Here is a 24,487-nt window from a genome sequence, read left to right as displayed (position 1 = left end):
CAAGACTCCATCTCAGAAAAACAACAACAAAAAAATCCAAAAAATGTAAATCCTTCATGTAGCGTCTACTTTTCCTACCTCATTTACCTTTGGTCTTTTTACCTGTGGTCTTTTACCTTTGGTCTTCCTTCAAGGAAAAGATCAAACTTGACTTCCGTCTTCTGCCTTACCTCAAGTTGTCTTATTATGGATTTTCTATTCTTTTCCTGTGAGAAATAGACAACTATTTAAAGCCAGCCTGTTCTCCAGTGCTACCATCCCACTGCTGTTGCCTTCCAAGGGCCTGGTACCTACACTTAGCTCATCCCCTTCAACAATTTTAATTTCCTCCTACCTTTCTCCAGTCAGGTTTGAATATGTCTCTTATACCTTACATTTGACTTCATCAATCATTTTTGTTACTAAATTATTTCCCTTTTGCTAAACTTTTTGAAAGGGTACTCTATATCTCCTGCTTCCATTTTGCTCACCACCAGGCTTTCTTTATGTAAGTGTTTTTACTGATTTGTAACATCCTTTGATGTTTTTCTCTTTTTATTTATAATTTTCAAGAAAATCTCGGAATATCTGCATTTTGATACTTCTTTTCAATATGTACTCTCCGTTTTTTTTTGTTTGTTTGTTTGTTTTGAGATGGAGTCTCCCTCTGTCTCCCAGGTTGGAGTGTGGTTGCACAGTCTCGGCTCACTGCAAGCTCCGCCTCCTGGGTTCACGCCATTCTCCTGCCTCAGCCTCCCGAGTAGCTGGGACTACAGGTGCCCGCCACCAAGCCCGGCTAATTTTTTGTATTTTTTTTAATAGAGACGGGGTTTCACCATTCACAGGATGGTCTCAATTTCCTGACCTTGTGATCCGCCCGCCTCGGCCTCCCAAAGTGCTGAGATTACAGGCATGAGCCACTGCGCCAGGCCTGTGTACTCTCCATTTTTTATAGCACTTTAAAAAACTTCATTTTGAGATAATTTCAGACTTAAAAAATGTTACAAAAATAGTACAAGGATTTTCTAAATACCTGGATTTCCCTTCTTATACAGCTAGCACATTGCAGTGATCAAAATCAGGAAATTATTATTAACATGATACTATTGTCTATAGACTTTATTCAGATTTTGTCTGTTTCGCTAATATCCTTTCACATTTTGGATTTAATTGTCATGTCGTCTTAGTCTTCTTTAATCCGGTATCCCTCAGTTTTTCACTGTCTTTCACGACTTTAAGGCTTTTGAAGATTACTGGGCAGTTATTTTATACAATTTCCATTAGTTTGGGTTTGTCTGATGTTTTTTCTCGATTAAATTTAGGTTTTGCATTTTTGGCAAGAATGTCAGAGAAGTAATGTGTCTTTCTCAGTGCATTATTTTAGGAGGCACATGATGTCAATCTGTCCATTAATTGAGTGTTTAATAGTTTGATTTAGGGGGTATGTGTCAGGTGTCTCCAGTGTGAAGTAAATACTTTTTCCATTGTAATTAGTGTCCCATGGGGATATATTTATGTGTTGCAAATAATCCTGTTTCTTATCCTGCTTCCACTCACTAATTGTAGCATCCGTTGATGATTCTTGCCTCAAATAATGATTTTTTTCCATTGTCTTATATTTATTAGTTAGAATTCTACTATAAGATACACCTCCTTTCCCATTTATTTATATTAGTATGTACTCAGATTTTTGTAAAATAAAATCAGTGCTCAATTGTTATCATTATTTTGTTGCTACCTTATTGCAGATTTGGCCACTGGGAACCTCTTCAAGTTGACTCCTATGTCCATTTGATAGTTTCTTTTAAATCGCCTTTGAGTGTTTTCATAGCTGCTGGCACTATTCAGTGTTCAAGGCTCACCTTGTAGTTTCCCTACCTCAGCTGTGGAATCAGGCAGTTTTTCGGTGGCCATGGCCTGTTTCATTGGAGAATGGCATTTAGAAACCAAGATATTTCTTGTTATTGATGAATAATATTCCATTGTATGGATATAACACATTGTATTTATCCATTTATCAGTTGATGGGCATTTGGATTGCTTCCATTAATTGGCTATGAATAGTGTTTCTGTGAACTTCATGTGCAAGTCTTTTTTCTTTTGGGTGCATATGTATGAGTGGCTTTGCTGGGTTACATGGTAACTCTGTTTAACCTTTTGAGGGCTGACAGATGGTTTTTTGGAGCAGGAATACCATTTTACATTTCCAGCAGCAGTGTATGTGTGTTCTAGTGTTTTCACATCCTGGACACTTGTTTTTTTAACTTATAGGAAGTATTATTGTGGTTGTGATTTGCCTTTCTCTGATGCCTAATGATACTGAGCATTTTTTCCTTTGCTTACTGGTCATTTTTATGTCTTTGTAGAAATGTTCAATTTCTTTTTCTTTCTTTTCTTTCTTTCTTTTCTTTTTGAGACAGTCTTCCTCTTTGCTCAGGTTGAAGTGTAGTGGTGCAATCACGACTCATTGCAACCTCCACCTCCCAGTTGGTTCTTGTGCTTCAGCCTGCTGAGTAGCTGGAACTATAGACATGTGCCACCCAGCTATTTCACCATGGTGGCCATACGAGACTTGAACTCCTGGCCTCAAGTGATCTGCCTGCGTTGGCCTCCCAAAGTGGTGGAACTACAGGCGTGAGCCACTGAGCCTGGCTGAGAAACATTCAGATTCTTCACTCATTTTTAACTGTGTTATCCATTAGTTTTGGATATCATAATTTCTTCTGTTCCCTTAAATAGTCTCTGTATCTCGGGGCTTTTCTGGTTTTGTTTTGGTTTTTTTGTTTTGTTTTCTTTTACTGTTTCATTAGGATAATTTTTATTGCTGTGTCTACACTATGTTAGTGTAAAATTTTTTCCATATACATCTTTTTAGTTTTATGTTTGAAAACATTAGTTATTATTGCTTTGTTTCATGAAATATTAGCTACACTTACAGAGTAAATCATATAAGTACATCACATATTTGTTTCATACACATTTCCTGAATGCCTACCGTTTGGGGGACATCAAGTTAGGCACGAAATAGCCATTATGAGAAAAAAAAGATTTAGTTTTTCCCCTCAATGATTATATACATTCAGAAATGAATAACACATACTGTGCTCTTTTGAAATTTTTTTTTTTTCTTAAGACATAGTTTTGCTTTGTCACCCAGGCTGGAGTGCAGTGGTGCAATCTCGGCTCACTATAACCTCCACCTCCCAGATTCAAGTGAGTCTCCTGCCTCAGCCTCTTTAGTAGCTGGGACTACAGGTGTGTGCCACCATGCCTGGCTAATTTTTGTATTTTTAGTAGAGAGAGGGTTTTGCCATGTTGGCCAGGCTGGTCTTGAATTCCTGACTTAAGTGATCCCCCTGCCTTGACCTCCCAAAGTGCTGGGATTACAGGCATGAGCCACCATGTCTGGTGTTGAATCTTTTTATATTTTTATATTATATGTTTATATTTTCTTTTGGAATGTCTTATTTGCTTTTATCACCAGCCAATGTATTATAGTATTCACCTTATTGCTTGTGGTTTTCATCTCTAAAAGTTGGATTTGGTTGTGTTTCATGTCTTCCATTTATATATGTTTTTAATGAACATGTGTAATATAATAACTACATGTCTTTGCTAATTCTAACATATGTGACAATTCTGGTTGGTTCATTAATCTCTTCATTATGAGTATTTCCTAATATATTACCTGCCTTATAATTTTAAATATTATGTCAGACATTGTGAATTTTACCTTGTTGGGTGCTGTATATTTTTGTATTCCTGTAAGGGTTAAACTTTGTTCTGTCACACAATTAAGCTAGTCGGAAACAATTTTATCTTTTTAAGATATGGTAGATGGGTTTGGAGCAGTGCTTATCCTAGAACTGATTTACTTCTGACTTCTTAGGCAAGACCCTTTTATGCAGTCTATCCATTGCTCTGTGAATCATGCAGCTTTTCAGTCTGGCTGGGGGGAACAGGCATGGTTGCTGGCCCTTTTGTGCATCAGGCCTTTGTTATCACAGATCTTTCATTTGGTTCTTTTCCTGGCTTCCTGTCGTTTCTTCACGCATGTGGGTTGATCAGTATTCACCAGAATACTTGAGGAGACCAGCCCAGGCAACATAGTGAGACCCCTTTTCTCCCCATTAAAACAGACACGCACACACACCACTTTCTCCCTACCAAAACACACCCACCCACACCCCTTGCCCAAAGTCATAGTTTTTAGGTGGTATAGATGTGATTTGAACTCATATCCCGGCTTTGATAAACCAGTGTTTTTTAAAGCACTTTATGTTGCCTGCCCATACAGCCTCTTTCCTCTTCCTTTTGATGAGATAAAATATTGAAAGCATAACTGTGAATTACAGTATAAAAATACACATTTTAGCTTATTAGGGCAGTGGGATGTCTCCGCCCTCTTCCCCCACATCTCTTTTATGTTCATGCAGAAAATAAAATGGAAATCCTTTTTCTTTTTGCAAGAACATGAATTATAAGCTTATAGGAATCATTTATCATCCATATTTAAAAAATTTCCATCTCTCAGCTGAAAGACTACATCATATGAGTTAATTCTAATAGGTCAACTTTATTGAAGTTAAGAGCATTCCCAAAGAATGCTCTGTATAAAACTTGTGTGTATGTTTGCAGGAATCTTAACGGATATGGTTCTAGAGGAAATGCTCCCATGAGCATTCTCTCCACCATTTAGCAGCTGTTAAAATGAGGCACTTCCCAATGCCCTTGTTCCCTCATTGTGAACGTGCTCTGGTAGTCAGTACACAGTAGATGACATTTCTTATTTTTATGTTAGAACTGATTCAATAAGCTAAAATATTCTCAGCTTCCTCAGATTCTTTCTTTCTCTCTCTTTTTCTTTCTTTCTTTTTTTTTTGGAGACAGTCTCGCCCTGTTGCCCATGCTGGAGTGCAATGGCACAATCTTGACTCACTGCAACCTCTGCCTCCGGGTTCAAGTGATTCTCCTGTCTCAGCCTCCCTAGTAGCTGGGATTACAAGCGTGCCCCACCACAGCTGGCTAATTTTTGTATTTTTAGTAGAGATGTGGTTTTGCCATGTTGGCCAGTCTGGTCTTGAACTCCTGACCTTGGGCAGTCCACCCACCTCGGCCTCCCAAAGTTCTGGGAATACAGGCGTCATTCACCCCACCCGCTTCTCCTTATTTTTCAAAAAATACCAGTCTGTTTCACTTGAGCTTTAAAATTTAAGAAAATTAGCCATTTGTCATGTGGGATTATTTTATCCATTTTGACTTGACTTTTTTTTTTTTTTTTTTTTTTTTTGAGACGGAGTCTCGCTCTGTCGCCCATGCTGGAGTGCAGTGGCCGGATCTCAGCTCACTGCAAGCTCCGCCTCCTGGGTCCACGCCATTCTCCTGCCTCAGCCTCCCGAGTAGCTGGGACTACAGGCGCCCGCCACCTCGCCCGGCTAGTTTTTTTTGTATTTTTTAGTAGAGACGGGGTTTCACCGGGTTAGCCAGGATGGTCTCAATCTCCTGACCTCATGATCCGCCCATCTCGGCCTCCCAAAGTGCTGGGATTACAGGCTTGAGCCACCGCGCCTGGCTTGGAACTGTATGTAAGCTTAAAATTTTGAATATTGTCAGGTTCAGTTTGTGTTTTCAGAGGCCTTGGGGTTAAGTTTGCCTCCTTGAAGAAATAGACTGAAAACTGCAATACTGGCACTCTTATTTTTAATTTTTAATTTGTTAGGGTAGGTAGATTGTGTTTTTACCTGAATGTAAGCAATCTGTTGATCTCAGTGAGTAATTTTAAAAGAGTTGCACATTTGAACTCTATTTTTGACTGTGGAGATAACCTAGTTTTATAAGCTTTGAAAACTGAATTTTAATATAGTATATATTTATTTTTTGTTTTTTTTCTTCCCCTCTTTGTTTTTTATGGTATATATAGTTGATCCACCTGAAGAATTAGGAGCTAGTATTTCTGTCACATCAGATGAGCTAGAGAAATTGCTGTATAAACCACAAGCTGGTGAATGGGGTCAGAAATCAAGAGATGAAGAATGTGATAGAATTATCAGTGGTATAGATCAACTTTTGAATCTTGGTAAGTTTTTTTTGTTTGTTTAGGATGAAAATTTTTTTTCAATTTTTTTCATAAAGGTATTTAAAAATACTAGCATAATTGAGGTTTCTGTTCTTTTCTACATTTTGTATTGGTTATCTTTTAATTTAGTCTGTAATGTTAAATGTAGCCATATCTTATGAATGATTTCTAGAGAAGTGCCACTAAAGGCAATGGATTTATTGATTAAAAATTCTCCTGTCTTCCCTAACAGATATAGCAGCAGCTTTTGCAGGCCCTGTTGATCTGTGTACATACCCGAAGTACTGTACTGTAGTAGCTTATCCAACTGATCTTTACACAATTCGAATGAGACTTGTTAATCGATTTTACAGGTTAGTAGAAACCTGCTTTCAAAATAGTTTAAAAAGCTATATTTGGCAATATTGACTAGGGTAAACAAAGGAAGAGATAGTGGTAGAATTGGGGGCTGATGAACATTTTTGTTTCATTATTCTCTTTCATTGTCAGATGGTGTTAGATGTCCATGGGTAGGTGTGGGTAGGGCCGGGCAGAAGATTGACTACCATATTTCACCCTCGATTTTTTTTCAGTGATTATTTCCATATCACTGAAATTTTACTTTTATTCCATTTATTTCAGTAACATTTCACTGGTACTTTTCTATCCTCATACATGATTGAAGACATAATTTGTTTTAAAATTAACAGCCACAATTGAAGAAACAGTTGTTTTTCTAATCACGTAACTGAGCTGCAGAATCTTAAGGCCTCAATAAATGTTGTGTCTTATTATTTGAACAATAAGACCTTCTATTTTAATTATTCTTGGTAAATAGTGGTTTTGTTTCTCCAGTGGTTTTCATTTGCCAAACTCATGACAGATGGTTTAACAGGGTGGCTACTGCTCCCAGGAAATTCTGTCAGATGAATCCTAATTTCCAGTGCAGCAGCTGTTGGCAGTCTTTCATCAAAAGTCCGTCCATCAGGAGTTACCTATTGTGATTGGCCAAGTAGTTTTGCTTTGGCTGCCAGGGCTTCATTCTGTTGAATATGATATTCCTGAAATCTCTTGGATAATCTTTGTGTCATTTAAAAATGTTTTTGTAGGAGGGCAGGTGCATTGGCTTATGCCTGTAATCCCAGCACTTCGTGAGGCCCAGACAGGTGGATCACCTGAGGCTAGGAGTTTGAGATCAGCCTGGCCACCATGGTAAAACCCTGTCTCTACTGAAAATACAAAAATTATCCAGGCATGGTGGCACGTGTCTGTAAGTCCAGGTACTTGGGAGGCTGAGGCAGGAGAATCGCTTGAACCTGGGAGGTGGAGGTTGCAGTAAGCTGAGATCGTGCCACTGCACTCCAGCCTGGGTGGCGGAGTGACACCCTAAGCAATTAAAAAAAATAATAATAAAATAAATATTTTTGTGGGCGCTAAATGATAAGACCACATGGACACAGGGAAACAAAACACACTAAGGCCTTTTGGAGGGTGAGAGGAAGGAGAGGATCAAAAAAAACAACTCATGGGTACTAGGCTTAATACTTGGGTGATGAAATAATCTGTACAACCAACCCCTGTGACACAAGTTTCCCTGTGTAACAAACCTGTACTTGTACCCCTGAACTTAAAAGTTAAATATATTTCTGTAAGCAGTGTTCTGAACAGGTGGTCTCTTCAGACTTTACTTTTGTTGTGGTCTTTAACACAGTCCAAAAAGCAGGTTTCTGTAAGTTTATTGTAGGTCCCAAGAAATTCCTTAAACTGTTCTGAGTAGATTCTGTTATTTACACAGCCATATACTTCCAGCCTTTCTGGTGCATGAGTTTCCTTTCTACTCTGGAAAAATAGTTGTTCAATCTTTCCTTGAGTATCTCCAGTAAGGCCTGATATCTTATTTAAGCACAGGCTCTCACATCCGACCTCAGTAGGAGGCTGAGAGTTGTGGGGCTGGTCAGGCCTGGCTAGAGAAGGGAAGGTCCGAGTCAGGGCCTCAACCCTCAATCTTTAGTAATCTGTTTTTCTTAGAAATTTTGTTAAGTTGTTAGATACTGTATTTTTTTTCTTTGTATGTTTAAATTTCTATGTAACTACATTTAAAAATAATATTTATATAGTTAATACTTGGTCTCTTTGGCCTTTGGAAGATTAATTTCCCAGAGGCACTGACTTTTTATCTTTGGCTTCTAGAACACTGGTAAGTATAAAATTTCCTATTCTTAATGATTTTTACAGCAGTTGATTGTATTTTAACTTATAATTCAACTAGTTTAACAAATTATAAAAAGTCATCTTGAGTCCGCATTATTGATATAATTTATCTCTGTAATTTAACACTGGAATGTGCATTCCACTCAGAAACCACTGGATCGTTTACAGTGAGACTGAAGCTCTTAGTTTTTGTTTGTTTGTTTTTTTGTTTGTTTTTGAGATAGAGTCTTGCTCTGTCACCCAGGCTGAAGTGCAGTGGCATGATGATAGCTCACTGTAGCCTCGACTGCCAGGCTCAAGTGATCCTCCCATCTCAGCCTCTTGAATAGCTGGGACTACAGGTGCGCACCGGTACACCTGGCTGATTTTTTCATTTTTATTTTTGGTAAAGATGGGGTTTTGCCATGTTGTCCAGGCTGATCTTGAACCCCTGGGCTCATGCTGTTCTCCTGCCCTGGCCTCCCAAAGTGTTGGTGAGTCACCTTGCTGGGCCAGCTTTTAGGGTTGATGATATTTGATGTATTTTCTTTATTGAGATTCAACAATTTTAAAAGGTACCTATTGTGAAAAGGGAATGTAGTTTTGTTGGTTTTCTGTATGTGATTAAGTAATTTGTTAAGATGTTTGTCCTCTTCAGTTCAGCATAATTGCTTCGGTGTCCAGTGTAATTGCCTATGACTATGATCAAGTTGAGAGCATTAGAAGGTTATTCATTATAACTTTGCACTTATGGTTTATGGTTTAATTATTATTTCACAGTTGTTTAATTCACATGCTGCATTTTTTCACTTGGTTTCTATCTTCTCATTAAGCCGTAAATTGTCTACTTTATTTTGAAGGAGGCTGTCTGCGTTAGTTTGGGAAGTCAGATATATAGAACATAATGCCAGAACATTTAACGAACCTGAGAGTGTAATTGCAAGATCAGCTAAAAAGATAACTGACCAACTTTTAAAATTTATCAAGTAAGTAATCTCATAGATATTGTGTAAAAGTGACTGCATATTGTGCTATTAACAATCATCTAGTTTTACTGGGCGTGGTGGCTCATGCCTGTTAATCCCAGCACTTTGGGAGGCCGAGGTGGTCAGATCACTTGAGGTTAGGTGTTTGAGACTAGTCTAGCCAACATGGTGAAACCTCTGTCTCTACTACAAAAATACAAAAATTAGCCGGGCGTGGTGGCAGGTGGCTGAGGCAGAATTGCTTGAATCCAGGAGGTGGTGGTTACAGTGAGCCCAGATCGTGCCATTGCACTGCAGCGTGAGTGACCAGTGAAACTCTGTCTCCAGAGGAAAAAAAAAAAAGAAAAAAGAAAAAATCTAGTTGTATTTTTTACTCAGAACTATACTCTTTTAATGCTTTAGTTTAGGTGACATTTCTTTACATACATAATTTCAGTAAAAGTCTCAGAAACTGAATAATTCAGTTTTTCAACTTTTTAAAATTCTGAAATAATTTTATACTCCAGAAAGTTGCCATTTGCCTTTCATCTAGTCTCCTCTTAGGTTAACATTTTACATAACTGCGGTATACTTATGAAATGTTAAAAAAAAAAAAAAAAACTTGGTACCATGCTATTGACAAAAAGTGTAGAATTTATTTGGATTTCACTAGTTTTTACACCCTTTCATGTTTCAGATCTAATCCAGAATCCCCATCAAATGTAGTGTTTTGTTTTCTTAGTCTCCTTCAATTTTTTCCTCTGTCTTTATCACTTCATCATTTTTATAAATGTTACTTATTTTATAGAGTATACTTAATTGGAGTTTGGTTATTTTCTCATGATTATGTTGAATTTTAATCTGTTTCAAATTATGTCCTGTGAAAATGTTTGTATACGTGTGAATATTCTATAGATTTTCTTGTATTCAGGAGTCAATTAGGAATCAAAGAATATAAACTGACTTGGAAATTGAGACCCAGGTTCTAGTCTGCTGTATTCTAGTGAGCATTCTTAATTTAGAAACAGTGCCATCGTTTTCAGCATCTAGCTGAAAACTGGGGAGTAACTGATTCCTGTCAGCTTTCTTGGGTTGATTCTGTCCTAAGTCTTGGGGGACTCATACTTAAGTTACCTCCTCCCTAGAATCATCATCTTTTTCTTCAGGAAAATTATATACCCATATTTGTTTCCTTTATGCTTAGATATCCGTATTTTAGCATTCTTTTTCTCCTGTGTGTACAGTAAGATAACTATTTGCTTTAATTTCAATTCCTTTTTCATATATATATGTGTGTGTGTGTGTATATATATATATATATTTATTTATTTTTTTAACCTTAAATCAACTGTTTTCCTGGTACTTATTGTGTGAATACTGCTAGTGATGATACTTAGAAAAACTCATCCATATATTCATCCAGTTGAGGCCATACATATATTATTTCTGGATTACCTGCTTAATCTGGATACATACTTAACGGAAAACAAGAAAAACCTTCAAGATTCTAAATTAGGATTTAAGATGACTAGTTATGTTCACAAAGGGTTGGGGAAAAACCTGATATTCCTCTGTTTGAAATTAGGCATGTATAGGTTGGCGAACTGTTTATAATGTATAATTTGAATCCTTGCCAACAAGTCACTACATCTGCATACTATTAAAGTGAAAATTTGTTTTTTAGGAATCAACACTGTACAAATATCTCAGAACTTTCTAACACATCTGAAAATGATGAGCAAAATGCTGAGGATTTGGTATGAAGTTTGTTGATTTTATAATGGTTTTTGTTAATTTCAAATGGCATTTTTAAAAAGTGAAGAAGAAAATGTTGGCTTTCTAGTATCAACTCTTGCAGTAGTCCAACGAATAAATAGGGCATTTGATAAAAATATATTTTTGAGTTTTCTAGATGATTTATGAGGTAATTTGTTTTAGCTAATATCAAAATATAAGTGAATAATTTTAGGTATGGAATATATTCTCTTACTATATTTTAGCTAGTGAAAGGTGTATTATATAAAGTACCTTGGAGACTGGGCACAGTGGCTCACACCTGTAATTCCCGTGCTTTAGCAGGCTGAGATGGGAAGATCTCTTGAGCCAGAAGTTTGAGACCGTGTCTCTACAATAAATAAAAAAGTTAGCTGGGGTAGCGCATGCCTGTACTATAGAACACAAAATCCAGAAACTATAGGAATCTGTATGTTTCTGGGGATTTGTGGATAGAGGTAAAACACAAGTTTTCTGTTTAGGAAATGCATGAAGTGTCTTTTTATAACTGTAATTTTGAATTTTAGAATTAGTTCATGTTCTTAGGGAATGAAAAAGGATTATTAGGAATGACTGTTTTTTTTTTTTTTTTCCAAGCCTGGGTGCCACAAAGATCATCTGGTAGTCTTTCTTTGGAGATTTTGTTAATAACATGTTTTAACTCTAGTAATACCAAATGTCTTTGATATGTTATTTATTAAGATTATATTTTCTTAATCTTAATAATTAACCTTAATAATTAAGGTTATTATTTTCTAATGAGACTCTAAATACTTAAGGTGCTCTGATTTTATTCCTAGGATGATAGTGATCTTCCTAAAACATCTTCTGGAAGAAGGAGAGTAAGTTACTCTGCATGGCTGACTTTTGTAGTTTGCTTTTTCTTTGTTTTAAAATCAATTCAGGATTTTAGTTTTTGTCTTTGAAAAGTTATATCAATGTAGACACTGAATATTTTATTAGCAAAATGGGAGAAATTACTGGAAAGGTTTAGTGGGAGAGTTGGAATTTGTACTGTATTATCAGAGTGAGGTGGAGTAAGAAGAGGCCATTCAAAAAATAGAGGATACCACAGGAAAGACAAAAAAAGTAGAGAAATATGGCATGGCATGTCCCTAGACTGTTAAGGGCACTACACCCGACTGGTGTAGAGGTTGGATGTTGAAGTGACCAAAGTGGCTATGTCTGGCTATTATGATTGGGGTAGATTATGGTGATATTGAAATCCAAGGATTTCATTTAAAGTAGAGAATCAATTGAACAGTCAAAATAGATAACACAGTTTGAAGGATAAGAAGAAGTGTATTAAAGGAGATGAATTAGGAGTTCATTGCAAGAATATAGGGTGAAGGATGGGTAGCTAGTCAAGGATATTTGCATGGGAATGGAGAGGAAAGGAAAATTATGAGACCTTTTTAGGGAAAACTAACTAGGATTTGGTGACTGAACTTTTTTAAAAAATGGAGATATGTTGGGACAATGAGGTTGAGGGGTAAGGAGAAGGGTCTATGGAACAAAGTTTATAAAATTGGGTAATCATAATGTATCATCAGCAGGCTTTGAAGTTCAAATATAATAGAGTAATTAAAATGAAAGATTATTAATATGAAAATGCTTAACATTTTAAGATCATTTTAAGTTTCCTCCAAATGTTCCTTAAATTTAAGCTTTTTATGAAATATTAATTTATACCATGTGCTTGCCTTCCAGAACACTGAAAAGTTAGACCTGAAATAGTCTAATATGATTAGTTATTTTCATATAATTTTTATTTCTAGACTCCCAAGTATCGGGGGGAACCCCACCCCCGATATTCAATGTGGGTTCTTTCCTATTTCCGTAAGTGTCGACTGGTCTGAGAAATAAAGGAAAAGAGTACAAGAGAGAGAAATTTTAAAGCTGGGTGTCCGGGGGAGACATCATATGTTGGCAGGTTCCGTGATGCTCCCTGAGCCGTAAAACCAGCAAGTTTTTATTAGCGATTTTCAAAAGGGGAGGGAGTGTACGAATAGGGTGTGGATCACAGAGATCACATGCTTCACAGGGTAATAAAATATCACAAAGCAAATGGAGGCAGGGCGAGATCACAGGACCACAGGATGGGGCGAAATTAAAATTGCTAATGAAGTTTTGGGCACGCATTGTCATTGATAACATCTTATCGGGAGACAGGGTTTGAGAGCAGACAACCTGTCTGACCAAAATTTATTAGGCGGGAATTTCCTCGTCCTAATAAGCCTGGGAGCACTACAGGAGACCGGGGCTTATTTCATCCCTTTGGTTTCGACCGTAAAAGACAGCCATCCCTAAAGTGGCCATTTCAGAGGCCTACCCTCAGGGGCCATTCTCTTTCTCAGGGATGTTCGTTGCTGAGAAAAAGAATTCAGCAATATTTCTCCTATTTGCTTTTGAAAGAAGAGAAATATGGCTCTGTTCTGCCAGGCTCACTGGCAGTCAGAGTTTAAGGTTATCTCTCTTGTTCTCTGAACATTGCTGATATCCTGTTCTTTTCTCAAGGTGCCCAGATTTCATATTGTTCAAGCACACATGCTCTACAAACAATTTGTGCAGTTAACGCAATCATCATGGGGTCCTGAGGCGACATACATCCTCCTCAGCTTACGAAGATGATGGGATTAAGAGATTAAAGACAGGCATAAGAAATCACAAGGGTATTGATTGGGGAAGTGATAAGTCTTCACAATTTATGTTCAGAGATAGCAGTGAAGACAGGCATAAGAAATTATAAAAGCATTAATTTGGGGAACTAATAAATGTCTGTGAAATCTTCACAATTTATGTTCTTCTGCCATGGCTTCAGCCGGTCCCTCCGTTTGGGGTCCCTGACTTCCTGCAACACCCAAGTGTTTAGTTTTTGTATTTATTTGCTATGTCTGCTGCAGCAAATGACAAATTTAGTTGCTTAAATAATAAAAACGTATTACCTGATAGTTCTGTACATTAGAAGTTTTCATGGGTCTCTAGGTCAGAATCATGGTCTTGGTGTGGCTAGCAGCTCTTGGGGAGAGTTATTTGCGTTTTCCAGCTTCTAGTGGGTGTCCTCACCTTGGCTTCAAGTCCCCTTTTTCCATCTTCAAGCCCACAACATAGCATTTTTCAGTCTGTCTCTGACTCTGACCTTTCTGCCTCCCTCTTATAATAACTTTTGTGACTACACTGGGTCCAAGCAATCAATTCAAGATAATCTTTCATCTCAAGGTCTATACCCTTAATGCAAAATACCTTTTCTCATGTAAGGTAACATAGTCATAGGTTTTGAGGATTATGATGTGAACATCTTTGGTGGGGCCATTTATTCTGCCTGTCACATTATCAGGTATGCTTCATATTCTGGGAAAACAAATATTATAAACCTGGGAGGTGAGAGGTCATGGAATAGCCTTTCACTAGATAATGTACTCTCGTTAGAGTATGCTTTTCATAGCTAACTTTGTAATATTTCTGAAATTGGTTAAGTTGTATCAAAATGTGTTATATGAATAGTTTAAAAATTTCATTTCTGGAAGAGTGTGTTGAGAGCAACATATATGACATTATTGCGTTTTTATAGAAGACAGTAGATCAGTTACATTTTTGCCACAGTCTTACACCAATAGTGTGATTTTTCTTAAGACTGTGAATGTATTTTTAGGTCCATGATGGAAAAAAAAGCATCAGAGCTACCAACTATGTTGAAAACAACTGGAAGAAACAGTGTAAGGAACTAGTGAACTTAATTTTTCAGTGTGAAGATTCTGAACCATTTAGACAACCTGTTGATTTGGTTGAATATCCAGTAAGTTTCCATTGTTTAAATGTTTGGGGCTTTTCTTGCTTTGCAGTGAGGAAACTGGGGTAGAGTTATTAAACTTTAAAGAGAAAGATACCTAGGCTTTATGTTAACTTTTTTGCTCTTATCACTAAGTTAGTGGTAGAAGTAGTGTTTTACATAGTTTTCTTCAATTTATAGACACCCTTGTAACTCATTTAAGAATTTAGACTTAGGAAACCAGTATTACATAACAATGGGATGGATCTACTTAGATTTCTAAGTAGGGCTAGCACTAGGAAAACTATGAATTGGATAAAAGTGTCGTTTGCACTCTTTAAAAAGGGAAATTGAAAAATGACTTTATAAAAACAAGTTGGATTATAACAGCACAGAGTGACTGTAGGACGCTTGGAGTATATACAGCAGGAAATAAAACCATCCCATGTGTCACTAACAATAAATAGACATTAACATTTTGGTATATTTCTTTCTATCTTGTCTTTGTTTTTATACCTCTTTTTAAACATTAGTAATGAATTTTAAGAGTCCTCTAACCTTTTCCTCTCTTCCATCATTTCAAATTTTTTAGAGATCTGATGGCATTTACATTTATAAAAGCAAAAAATGAATCTATGAATTAATCATTGTTTTTAAAACCTAGGACTACAGAGATATTATAGATACCCCAATGGATTTTGGAACAGTAAGGGAAACTCTGGATGCGGGAAATTATGACAGCCCTTTGGAGTTTTGCAAAGACATCCGGTTGATATTTAGCAATGCAAAAGCATATACACCAAACAAAAGATCAAAGGTAATTTTTAAAGTGGTTTATTGAAAAAAACTGCCTGATCTGTGTAGATAATTTTCCAATGTAATAGTAATTTTTTCCACTGTAATTTTCACTGTGTAGTAGAGGTTAGAACATTAAAGATAAATGAATAAAGTGAGAGTATTATAAAGAAAAGAGCTTCTGCTACTGCCCAAATATCTTTAGTTTTTGCCTTTCATCAGTTGATGTTTATCATAATCTCCTTAAGTTTTATAAGCAAGTGGGGATTAATGGGAGTAGGTATCAACAGAAAGTGAACAAATTTGATACACAGAGTAAGAGCCTCTGTGTTTTGTATGTTTAGGGATCTTAAGTGGATTGGAAACATAGATCAAGACTGTAAGAATATTAAAAGTAAAAAGGAAAATCTGATCGTGAGACTACTGACAGCATAAGAACATTTGGATTTGAAGAAACAACACATGAGCTCTCTGATTAAGACCACAAATAATGTTATAGAGCCAATGGAGGCTCTTTACTTGATGTATTAGAAGCTAATATTATGACACAGGGTTTTTCTTTTTCTTCTTTTTTTTCTTCTAGCCTACTCAAGTGAAGTGGTGACACTGGGTTTTTGAGAATAAGCTTTATATTGAAAGTTGACTCCCAAGGAGACAGGAGTGAATTTCAAATCTGACTCCTGTGCTGGCTTTAAAGCAGTATTTTTTTTTTTTTTTTTTTAAAGAAAAGGTTCAGGGTATGGATTCTGAGATTAGTAGGTGATTAGTGGAAGGAAAGGAGAGGTCTGGAAAGTCTTTGGGCATGTGTGGTTATTTCTTTATGTTATTTGATGGGTTGCGTGTGCAAATTTGGGGGAAGTTAAGTGTGAAACATGCTGGAAATTCAGGCTCTGATGTAGGCAGGCTCATTCTGTGCAGATTCCACTTGGCCATGCTGGTTTTAACCAGTTTCAGCCAGTTCTTCTTATCGCGTAAGCAGAGGGAGTTTCAGTGTTTTAGTAGGTTGGGTTTTTTTTTTTTTTTTGTCATTTTGTAAACTTAAGAATTTTTGTTAGTTATTGGTTTCTTTAACTCTTTGGGGCACACAGTTTCAGTAGAATGTTTTACTAAAATTTTGTTAACATGTTACACATTGGGTAACTTTTCAAAACTTGATGAGGCCTGTAATCCCAGGACTTTGGGAGGCCAAGGTAGGCAGATCACTTGAGGTCAGGAGTTTGAGACCAGCCTGGTCAACATGGTGAGCCCTCTTCTCTACTGTAGATAAAAAAATTAGCTGGGTGTGCTGGCACTTGCCTGTAATCCCAACTACAGGCATTAGGCATGAGAACCGCTTGAACCTGGGAGGCATAGGTTGTGGTGAGCCGAGATCATGCCACTGCACTCTAGCCTGGGCAGCAGAGCAAGACTCCATGTAGTTTGTGTGTTGAGTAATTGTAAAAAGTCATATTTAAAGTAAAACACTTGTTTGATCTTACAACATTTTTTGGTGTCTGCAATCAGTGACATTAACTATTTTGCTTTAACTGCATTTCCCTGTCATTACTTAATATTAGACTCCTACTGCATTACTGCCTCTAGTCTCAATTTGAGAACTCTTTGTTGGATTCAGGATTCATACTGCTTGCTGGATCAGTTTAACATTCAAGGCTAACATTTTTCCAAGCTTGGATTTTTGTCAGTCACCATTTGTAAGACTGTATTTTTTCAGAGACAAAATAAATTTCATTCAAGTCTTCCCTGCACCCCTCAAATACATGTTTGAGGATGCACACCATACGATTCACCACTGAAAGCTTTTAGTTCAGTGGTTTTTGATATAGTACATTGTCAGTTGTTCAAAACTATGGTTAACTATATATAACATTTGCCATTTTAGCCATTTTTATGAGTACAATTCAGTGACATCATTTATATTTATAATATTTCTAAAACTTTTTCATCATTCCAGACAGAAGCTCTGTAACCATCAAGCAATAATTTCCCCTTACCCCCAGTCCTTGGAAACTTCTAACTTCTGTGTCTGAATTTGCCTGTCCTAGATAAGTTCATATAAAAATTGAGATCTTCCCATATTTGTCCTTTTGTGTACAACTTATTTATTTCACTAGTGTAATGCCTTAAAGGCTTATGCATGTTGTAGCATGTATCAGAACTTTATTCCATTTTATGGCTGAATAGTATTAAAGTGTGTGGTTATACCATATCTTACTCATTCGTCTATCGACGGCCAGCTGGGCTGTTTCTACTTCTTGACCATTATGAGTAATGCTGCAGCAAATTCTGGAATACACGTATCTGTCAGAAACCTTGCTCAATTCCCTTGGGTATAGACCTAAGAGTAGAATTGCTGGGTCATTGGATAATTCATGTTTACCTTTTCCAGGAACCACTACACTGTTTTCCATATTGGCTGCACCATTTTATATTCCCACTGGCAATGTATAAAGGCCAGTTTGTTCACATCCTTGCCAACACTTGTTACTTTTGAAGTTTTGTTTTTGTGTGTGTGTGTTTTTTTCTTTTTTTTTTTTTTTTGAGACCGTCTCACTCTGTTGCCCAGGCTGGAGAGCAGTGGCGAGATCTTGGCTCACTGCAACCGCCACCTCCTGGTTTCAAGCAATTCACCTGCTTTAGCCTCCCGGGTAGCTGGGACTACAGGTGTGTACCACCATGCCCAGCTAATTATTGTATTTTTAGCAGAGATGGGGTTTCACGGTTGTTGGCCAGACTAGTCTTGAACTCTTGACCTCAAGTGATCTGCCTGCCTCGGCCTCCCAAAGTACTGGGATTACAGGTGTGAGCCACTGTGCCTGGCAGAATAAAATTCGTATATATGAAATATTGAAAATAACTGTCAAAGATTATTTCAGATTAAGTATAACAAATTTCACATTCATTTGTGAGTGTATATATATATGTATATGAGAAGCATGTAAGAAATTTGTATATCTCACATACTTTTTAAAAAAGTTTTCTAGCATTGGAGTGTCTTCGCCACCACTGCCATGCACAAGACTTATATTTAACTTTTGAGCATCAGACTTTTGCAATTATTTTCAGGAAAGGTTGTGGAGGAGTATAGAGTACTTCTGTACATGCATAGCTGTATGCAAAAGTATTTAAGATTTGATGTTATTTAATTATAAACATTGTTAAATCTTTCATATGCATTAACGTTCTGTGTTATACTTTCTACCACTGGATGCAAGGTAGTTTTGTTTCATTTTAGAGTTAGGTGGCATTAAAAACAGATTGCAGATAGAGTCTGGTATATAAAAGTGCTTTTGTTCCCTTGCCCCAAAGAGACACAGTGCTTCTGTAGCCTAAATAGCAGCCCTAAAACCAATCAACTTCCCATCTAACTTTGGGAGAAGGGTATATTTTTGGGTTTGTACATACAGATGTTAGAATAGGCAAAAACAGTTGAGATTCACTGACATATAGACACAAGTCCTGAATGTAGATGCTTGACTTCAAACTACTTTCTTATCATCCGAGAGGTATATATTTGATACTTCTTATTTCTAGATGTCACTAAGGGAAGGGGGTTGGAAATAGAAAAAAAAAATGGGTGACAGCCATTACCTGTAAGCAGTGATATAATATATTGCAAGTGATCTCAATGATTACAATGATTTCTCAAATACTTTTAAGGCTATTTTGTAATTCTACTTTGTTTTTATATCTTTGCAGATTTATAGTATGACCTTGAGATTATCTGCCTTATTTGAAGAAAAAATGAAGAAAATCTCTTCAGATTTTAAAATTGGTCAAAAATTCCATGAAAAACTTCGAAGAAGCCAGAGGTTCAAACAACGGCAAAATTGTAAAGGTGACAGTCAGCCTAACAAAAGCATCAGGTAAATTGGTTATGGCAAGCTTGCTTTATTTATTTAATTTTGGAGACAGAGTCTCACTCTGTCACCCAGGCTGGAGTGCAGTGGCATGATCTCGGCTTACCACAACCTCTGCCTCCCAGGTTCAAGTGATTTTCCTGCCTTAGCCTCCCAAGTAGCTGGGACTACAGGCACGCACCACCACACCTGACTAATTTTTTTTATTTTTAGAAGATACAGGGTTCCACCATGTTGGCCAGGCTGGTCTCCAACTCCTGACTGCAGGTGATCCACCCACCTTGGCCACCCAAAGTGTTGGGATTACAGATGTGAGCCACCACACCCGGCCTATTTATTTCTTTTAGTTTTTATTTATTTTTGGAGACAGAGTCTCTCTCTGTTGCCTAGGCTGGAGTGCAGTGGTGCAATCTTGGCTCACTGCAACCTCCGCCTCCCGAGTTCAAGCAGTTCTCCTGCCTCAGCCTCCTGCGTAGCTGGGACTACAGGCGCACGCTGCCGTGCCTGACTAATTTTTTGTATTTTAGTAGAGATGGGGTTTCACCGTGTTGCCCAGGCTGGTCTTGAACTCCTGAGCTCAAGCAATCCGCCTGCCTCGGCCTCCCAAAGTGTTAGGATTGCAGGCATGAACCACTGTGCTTGGCCCTATTTATTTTTTGAGATAGGTTTTAACTGTGTTGCCCAGGCTGGAGTCTAGTGATAGGATTATGACCACTGCAGCTGCAACTTTCTGGTCTCAAGCAGTTCTTCTCACTTCAGCCTCCTGAGTAGTTGGGACCAGAGGGGTGTGTCACCAAACCTGGCTAATTTTTAAAAATTATTTTTTGTAGAGATGGGGTCTCGCTATGGTGCCCATGCTGGTCTTGAACTCTTGGGATCAAGATCCTTCCACTTCAGCCTCCCAATGTGTTGGGATTACAGGCGTGAGCCACTGCGCCCAGCCTGTATGCATTTTTAAAAAAATTTAAGATTGTGTATTTAATCTTTACTGTGCATTCTGAAAAGACTAGTCATGGGTTTTAAAACTTGAAAGCATTTCTGTGAATATAGAGCTGTTGTATTGGTTTATAATTCTATAAATATGTAAAATTATAGATTTTTTCAAATCTTATTAAGGTTTATTTAAAGTATCACTTGTATTTTGCATAAGAATTGGCTTTTTAATGTAGAGCCAGGGTCCCCAACACCCACTCCCTGTGTAGACTGGGCCACACAGTAGGATGTGATTGGCTGACAAACAAGCATTACCACCTGAGCTCTGTCTGCTGTCAGATCTGCAGGGGCATTAGATTTTCACAGGAGCAGGAACCGTGTTGTAACTGTGCATGTGAGGGATCCAGGTTGTGTGCTCCTTATGAGGATCTAATGCCTGATGATCTGAGGTGAAACAGTTTCATCTTGAACTCTGCCCACTCACTGGCCCCAGTCCCAGTCTGTGGAGAAACTGTCTTCCACAAAACCAGTCCCTGATGCCAGAAAGGTTGGGGAGTGCTGATGTAGAGAATAATGTGATCTTTATGTATGTCTTTTGAGCATTTGATTGTGTAAGGGAAAATGTACCTTTGATACAATGTACCTCAGTATTACTGAGGATTATTCGTAAAGAAATATAAAATGAAGGATTTACTAACTTTCTCAGTAATTGTATATTTATTTACATTCTATATTCTTTGACTATGTAGTTAAGATTAATATCACATTTACAGGTACTTTACATTGTTGCAGTATAAAAATTGAGTTGTGCAATGTTTAGTTTGTTTCCATTTATATTTTCAATGTGCAGCATATCCCCTTGATGGGATTTCTTTGTGGTTGCTCTAGGGACGACACTATGCATCTCAATCTATTGCAAACAATCGATTTTATATTAATACTACTTCTATTACATACATATAGGAACTTGGCTGTAGTATAGCTTACTTCCATCTCCCTCCTAGGTAGTGGTAGTATCAGATCACACTTTTTTTTTTTTTCTTTTTTTCTTTTGAGAGGGAGTTCTGCTCTTGTTGCCCAGGCTGGAGTGAGTGTAGTGGTGCGATCTTGGTTCACTGCAACCTCCACCTCCCGGGTTCAAGCAATTCTCCTGCCTCAGCCTCCAGAGTAGCTGGGATTACAGGCACCTGTCACCACGCCCAGCTGAGTTTTTGTATTTTCAGTAGAGACAGGGTTTCACCATGTTGGCCAGGCTGGTCTCAAACTCCTAACCTCAGATGACCCACCCGCCTTGGGCTTCCAAAGTGCTGGGATTACATGTGTAAGCCACTGTGCCTGGCCTTATATTTACTTTTGTTCTCTCCCTTGATGATTAATGGCATTTAAAATTTTTGATATTACAGGCTTGAGTTTTATTATACAGACAATTACTTCTTTAAAGAATTGTGATTACCTTTAAGCTTCAATGTCTAGATACCACTTAAAACGCTGTTTTGCTTTTAAGAAGCAGGGTCTTTCTCTGTTGCCCAGGCTGGAGTGCATGGTGTGATCATAGTTCGTCGTAATGTCAAGCTCCTGGGCTAATACAAGTCTCCTGAGTAGCTATGATTGTAGGTGTACACAGCTATGCCCAGCTAATTTTTAAATTTTTTGTAGGCATGGGGTCATGCTATGTTGCCCAGGCTAGTGTTTGAACTCTGGCTTCAATTGATCCACCTGCCTTGGCCTCCTAAAGTGCTGGGATTACAGGCGTTTTCAGCCATTTCTTATTGTTTTAAAGGAAAATAGGATTATCTCAATATTCATTCATCCAGATTTCTCACATGCCTTAAACTTCCACTCTCCTTTCCCGTAATTCCTGGCCTAGGGGCCAACCATGGTGGATGGGTGCAGTTAGATGTAAATAGTCTGGTGTTGGGACAAAAATCATTTTGTTCTGATTCCTTTTTTTAACTTTTCCTGTTTAGGTTGTGTTGATTTCTCCTCTTAACCTTATTCTGTCTTTAGGGACATATAAATAAGAGAGGAGAAAGTTGGGTTCTATCGAGGCTTAAATTGGTAGTATGAATGAATGCCTATATTACATAAATGTTGGTTCCTCTTAGCATTTAATCCAAAGAACGTAAGGTATTCAAATAATTTTCTGTAACTCTTACTTGGAACATTTGTTCATTACTCCAAATTTGAATAACAGTATGTTAAATTTAGAGTTAGGAAATACTACTAATAATCAGTGCCAGAATAAAATGTTAATAGTGAATATTTTAATGTTTTGATCATAAAATTACTCAGTTTAAGAAATATGATATACTTCTATTTAGTCATTCTCTGTGAACCAGTTATCTCTATATTTTGTTAAATACTGTTTCCTTTGTTCATATGTTTGACCAGAAACCTCAAGCAGAAGAGGTTAAAATCTCAGATAAAAATAATTCCTGAGTTGGTAGGTTCTCCTACCCAGTCTACCTCAAGTAGGACAGCTTATCTTGGAACCCACAAGACAAGTGCTGGTATTTCTTCAGCTGTTACTTCTGGTGACTCCTCAGATTCAGCAGAATCATCAGAAAGGAGGAGAAGAAATAGACCTATAACAAATGTTTCTACGTTATCTGGTGAGAAGTGGAATATTTTGTTATTTCGTTGGCGAGGACCCAAGTGGCCCTGACACTGAAAGAACTTATAGTTTAATGGAAGAGATAAACAATAAACATGGAACAATTCGATTATGTTCCATAAGTACCAGTGCTTTGTAAATGGTACATTTATACTGAATTTTCAATTATGTGATACATCGATTCTTCACACTTGGTGTGCAGCATTTGAAGTTTTTGTATCTTAATTTAAAAATTAAGAAGTACTGGCCGGGCGCGGTGGCTCAAGCCTGTAATCCCAGCACTTTGGGAGGCCGAGACGGGCGGATCACGAGGTCAGGAGATCGAGACCATCCTGGCTAACACGGTGAAACCCCGTCTCTACTAAAAAATACAAAAACTAGCCGGGTGAGGTGGCGGGCGCCTGTAGTCCCAGCTACTCGGGAGGCTGAGGCCGGAGAATGGCGGGAACCCGGGGGGGCGGGCTTGTAGTGAGCCGAGCTGGGGCCAATACACTCCAACCTGGGCGAAAAAGGGGGAAACCCTCTCCAAAAAAAAAAAAAAAAAAAAAAAAATTAAGAAGTACTGATAATCATGTAAGTTCAAAGCTGATGACCTAGTAAATTCTAAACTCTTCATGTTGTTGCCATCCGGTAGTGTAACTGCAGCTGATGCTAACCCTTTGTTAACATTGTACAAATGAGGCTGTGGTGTGTATCTACTTCTGTATTGCTCTGAGTGGTTTTGCCGACTTATGACAATAGCATACTATTTACTATTATAATTGAATCATTTATGCACGTCTTCTATTAACTAGTATTTCAATAAATAGTAATGACAGCATTGAAAAATATACAGATAAAAGTTTGGAATGGAAGTGGACTGTGATAAAATGTGGAGAAAGACAAGCAAGTTCATGTGTGTCACATTAGAACTGTACATTGTTTGAAGGGATACATTCATAGCATGGAATGTCCAATCAGAGTATGCTGGAGTAATTGAAAATGGCACTAGGGATAAGCGGACACATTACAGCCTAGTAGCAACTATGAGAAAATGCACTGAAGGAAAGAAGGATGCATTTTGTGCATATGAAAAGACTGTGTTTTGGGGAATGTTACAAACAATAGGATCAAACAGGTAGAGTACAGTCACAGTTTAGTGACTTTCAAGCCTTGCAGAAGAGTTTGGATTACTGAATGGGTTCCTTATTGAGTGAGAGAGTCACATTGTTTCGGGAAGATTAAGTTTGGCAGTGATATGCAGGGGGAGGGGAAGAGCCTGGAAACAGGGAGTCAAGGTGATAGATGGTAGAGTTGACAGAAGTAGCTGAGGTGGGCAAACAGCAGAACAAGTTCAAAAGATGAACCACAGTTTGGTGTCTGGTATTTTTGTATCACAGCCAGTTTTCTTTTCTTCTCTCTCACACACTCTCTCTCTCGTGTAGCTTACAGAAATGACCTTACTATGCTATTAGGAAGGGGTAAAAGGATGGTGAGACATGCAAACTATGTCTTCTGAAATGCTGGACTTGAAATGATGGTGTCTTTTTTGTATGAAATGCCTGTCTGATATCACAG

The 24,487-nt window shown here is 37.7% G+C and overlaps 1 protein-coding gene across 3 annotated transcripts in view; it reads left to right on the top strand.

Annotated features, from left to right (window-relative positions):
* BRWD1 (bromodomain and WD repeat domain containing 1) overlaps positions 1-24,487 on the top strand; it is a 134,498-nt gene that overhangs the window by 94,172 nt on the left and 15,839 nt on the right. For all 3 annotated transcript variants that reach the window (XM_031664882.1, XM_031664884.1, NM_001169085.1), the window contains 9 exon segments: positions 5,900-6,055; positions 6,288-6,408; positions 9,085-9,210; positions 10,874-10,946; positions 11,763-11,804; positions 14,615-14,758; positions 15,396-15,548; positions 19,223-19,389; positions 22,708-22,928. In XM_031664882.1, the coding sequence (XP_031520742.1) occupies positions 5,900-6,055; positions 6,288-6,408; positions 9,085-9,210; positions 10,874-10,946; positions 11,763-11,804; positions 14,615-14,758; positions 15,396-15,548; positions 19,223-19,389; positions 22,708-22,928 (1,203 nt within the window).

Source organism: Papio anubis, chromosome 4 (assembly GCF_008728515.1).
Source record: "Papio anubis isolate 15944 chromosome 4, Panubis1.0, whole genome shotgun sequence".
Lineage (NCBI taxonomy): Eukaryota > Metazoa > Chordata > Mammalia > Primates > Cercopithecidae > Papio > Papio anubis.
The sequence above is the reverse complement of the archived record's forward strand: the minus strand, read 5'-3'. Positions and strand labels throughout refer to the sequence as shown.